This window comes from Limulus polyphemus, unplaced genomic scaffold, assembly GCF_000517525.1.
Source record: "Limulus polyphemus unplaced genomic scaffold, Limulus_polyphemus-2.1.2 Scaffold77170, whole genome shotgun sequence".
Classification (NCBI taxonomy): domain Eukaryota; kingdom Metazoa; phylum Arthropoda; class Merostomata; order Xiphosura; family Limulidae; genus Limulus; species Limulus polyphemus.
Window position 1 is genome coordinate 1 of NW_013742766.1, and position 4,056 is coordinate 4,056.

General features: G+C 30.9%; 1 protein-coding gene across 1 annotated transcript; it reads right to left on the reverse strand.

Moving 5' to 3' along the window:
* Positions 1–885: 885 nt before the first annotated feature.
* On the reverse strand, positions 886–3,432 carry LOC106477714 (zinc finger protein 345-like). The gene is made up of 2 exons (XM_013938251.2): positions 3,203–3,432; positions 886–3,034 (listed from the first exon to the last, which is right to left on the reverse strand). The coding sequence occupies exon 2, from the start codon at positions 2,933–2,935 to the stop codon at positions 1,685–1,687; it is 1,251 nt and encodes a 416-aa protein (XP_013793705.2). The 5' UTR covers positions 2,936–3,034; positions 3,203–3,432; the 3' UTR covers positions 886–1,684.
* Positions 3,433–4,056: the final 624 nt, after the last annotated feature.

The window sequence follows — 4,056 nt, forward strand, 5'->3', positions numbered from 1 at the left end:
CCAACATCACTTTCAACTACTAATTTCCTTGATTACTTTTAGGAAATATCTTATTGTTACGTCTCCGTTTGTTAATTAACTTTCCGTAACTTCGTTCCGACGAAACTTTAGCGACACAAGTCCTTTCTTAAATAAAACTGGTTTATTCTTTCCGAATATAACTTTACGATACACTTAATTTCAACAATCGCACTATAACAACGAACGTGCTCAATAATACTCTCTGACTGCAGATCAATTACTCACTGTCTACACACATATTATTCTACCGTCACGTTGTCACCCTCTTTTATATACCAGCCTACCCTATATCTAGTAAATGCTAGAGCATTCGCCAAAGTACAGGATAGTTATAGAAAGTAGAGGGCCTGAGATTATTCACGTGATCTCGATGACGCAACACTGCCCCCTCCTTAATATTGTTCGTCCCGAACAATAACCACATACAATAAAATAATGTTTTCTTAACATATGACTTACAAAAATACTTTAAAATTCTTGTTTAAAAAATCTATTTAAATATTTACAAATACTAAACTTTAGGCAAAATAAAAATGTTTATTAATATTTTATTTATTCTATTATTAATACGGAGCCATCTTACTAGAAACTGTGTGATGATTTTAAAACATTTTAATTGATATTGTAGTTCAAGATTATTCATGACCCACAATTCACAGGTCTGTAAGTGTTGAGAAAAATCATAACCATGGAAACCAATTACAGCAGGACATTCTCAGTACATGTTGAAATATTAATATAAAGAAACTGGTTCTAATCAATACTTACTGTTTATACATAAAAAACTAGGAAATAAAACTGTTCAGTTATAAAGTTTCTTACTATTTCCTTTTACAGAAACAATGACTGTTCTCTCCATCCAGATTTAATTTTATATTATTATTTCTTTTATTGTCACTTTACCATATCAAACACTAACACACAGTAATACCCAACTAAAGGTATCATAAACACACCAAAGACAGATCTGTGCACATCAATCCTGTCTCATCTGGTTCAATAAACTTTAAACAATAACCACATTCAGTAGTAGTTACAGTCTGTTACAAACTATTTACAACACAGTAAATAACAGTATGATTTCTTTCAGGTGTTCATTCTTTGATGTATTTTAATTTACTGTTTTCTATAAACTATAAAAACTTTATGGTTTCCCTCCAAAGTGTGTATCGTTCAATGCACTTTTAGGATAGAGTTGCTTTGAAATTATTTTTCACTAACTGTTTCTCTCCAGTATGTGTTCCTATATATCTTAATGTATCATTTGTTCTAAAATTTTTATCACATTCTGTACAAGTGTAAGGTGTCACCCCAGTATGTATTCGTTCATGTATTTTTAAGTTACCACTACATCCAAACAGTGTTTTACTTGATACACTTTGAAGTCACAAGTTCTTCAACAGTAATGTTTCTACCCAGTATGTATTCTATGATGATATTTTATTGCCTTATTTGTTATAAACTGTTTATCACATACTGCATAAGAGTTAGGTTTCACACCAGTATGTAATCCTTCATGATCACTTAAGCTAGTTCTCTTTAAATTGTTTCCACAAAAGTCACAACTGTAAGGTTTCTCTCCAGCATATATTCTTTTATAACATTTTAAATCACTGCTTATTCCAAAATCTATTGTACAAAATCAACAACAGTTTTTCACACACTATCCAACTAATGTTTTTGCTCCAATGTGTATTTGTTCATGTCTTTTTAAGTTACTATTACTTCGAAATTCTTTCCCACAAAAGTCACAACTATAAGGTTTCTGCCCAGTATGTATTCTTTGATGTTGTTTTAATTCAGCATTTGTTTTAAGGTCTTTTCCACAAGCTGTACAACAATAAGGTTTATTGTCAGTATGTATTCGTTCATGTTTTTTTAAGCTACAGTTAGTTCCAAACTGCTTCCCACAAAGGTCACAAGTGTAAGGTTTCTCTCCAGTATGTATTCTTTGATGTATTTTTTGATGTAGTTTTAATTCAGCATTTGTTTTAAAGTCTTTTCCACAAACATCACAACAATAAGGTTTCTCCCCAGTATATCTTATTTTATGTCGTTTTAATTCAATACTTGTTCGAAACTGTTTTTCACAAACTGTACAACAATAACGTTTTTCCCCAGTGTGTTTTCTTTGATGCATTTTTAAGTCACTTGTTGATCTAAAGTATTTCCCACAAATTGTACAACAGTAAGGTTTCTCCCCAGTATGTATTCTTTGATGATATTTTATTGCATTATTTGTTCTAAACTGTTTATCACATACTACACAAGTGTAAGGTCTCTCACCAGTATGTATTCGTTCATGTCTTTTTAAGCTAGAGTTACTTCTAAATTGTTTGCCACAAACATCACAACTGTAAGGCTTTTCTCCAGTGTGTATTCCTTGATGCTTTTTTAATTCCCAATTTGTTCTAAAGTATTTTACACATATAACACAACTATAAGGTTTCTCCCCAGTGTGTATTCGTTCATGTCTTTTTAAGTGACCATTACATCCAAATTGTTTCCCACAAATGTCACAACTGTAAGGTTTCTCTCCAGTATGTATTCTTAGATGTATTTGTAATTCTGAAATTGTTCTAAAGTCTTTTCCACAAATTGCACAACAGTAAGGTTTTTCTCCAGTGTGTATTTTTTTATGAAAGCCTAATGCACTATCTGTCCTAAACTGTTTATGACATACTACACAGTTGTAAGGTTTCTCTCCAGTATGTATTCGTTCATGACTTTTTAAGTTACCATTACATCCAAATTGTTTTCCACAAAAGTTGCAACTGTAAGGTTTCTCCCTAGTATGTATTCGCATGTGACTTTTTAAATTACCATTAGTTACAAACTGTTTTCCACAAAAGTCACAACTGTAAGGTTTCTCTCCAGTATGTATTCTTTCATGATATTTTAGGAAACGGCTCATTCTAAACTCTTTTCCACAAGTTGCACAACTATAAGGTTTCTCCACAGTATATATTTGTTCATGCTTTTTTCTGTACGTTATTCTCTTGTGTTGTTTTACATTATCCAATGTTACACTTTCCTTTCCACATGTTACATAACTGTATGGTTTATCATCACCTTCATGTATATTAGATTGTTTTACATTATCCAATGTTACACTTTCCTTTCCACATGTTACATAACTGTATGGTTTATCATCACCTTCATGTATATTACATTGTTTTACGTTATCCAATGTTACACTTTCCTTTCCACATGTTACATAACTGTATGGTTTATCATCAACTTCATGTATATTAGATTGTTTTATGTTACTTCCATTTATATTTGTTTTTCCACAAATATCACTGTTTGATTTTGAAGATTTCACGTCTTTAAATGGATCTTCTTGTTTTAAAAGATGATAATCAGGAAAACGGCTTCCACAACAGATGTTCACACTGGTCTTTATATCTAAAATATGACAGAATAGATATCATTTTAACCTTCTTGCTAGTATATTAATAAACTAGGCATCAAAACACGGCTAATAAATCATATATTAATATTACTTGAGTTTTAAGTTTTTAATTTTCAAAGTAAATATTTTTAAAAAATCCTCAATCTCCACTAATATGAGAATCGTGACATTTGTTCAGTAGGTCTTCCCTCTTCTCCAAGATATTTACTACCTGTCTGAGAAGTACAGAATTTAACATAATGACTCATTATCATATAGAAATTACTAAGGCAAAGTCTAATTTTTATAGCCTTCAATCTTATTTGTATATGGACACATACTGAAATGATCTGAAAATAGACATACCATATTAAAAGTTTATTTTTAAAAGTAAGAAACGTGGGATTCATGACCACCAAAGTCCTAGAACCTGGAGGATGTAAAATCAATCATCACAACATATTTTCTGTACATGTTGAAATATTAATCTACAGAAACTGGTTCCAACCATTACACACAAATTTTACATATGAAGTACTACAAAGATAATAGAAACTGCCTGTTTCATCTTATGGCACACCAGCAATTACTGGTCTCTACATATTTCCACAAAAACTTAATTTTACTGTATTTTTAATGCT

What these genes read in the sequence shown, in the direction of transcription:
- LOC106477714 (XM_013938251.2), bottom strand. Translation starts at nt 2,935, where the DNA reads ATGAGCCGTTTCCTAAAATATCATGAAAGAATACATACTGGAGAGAAA.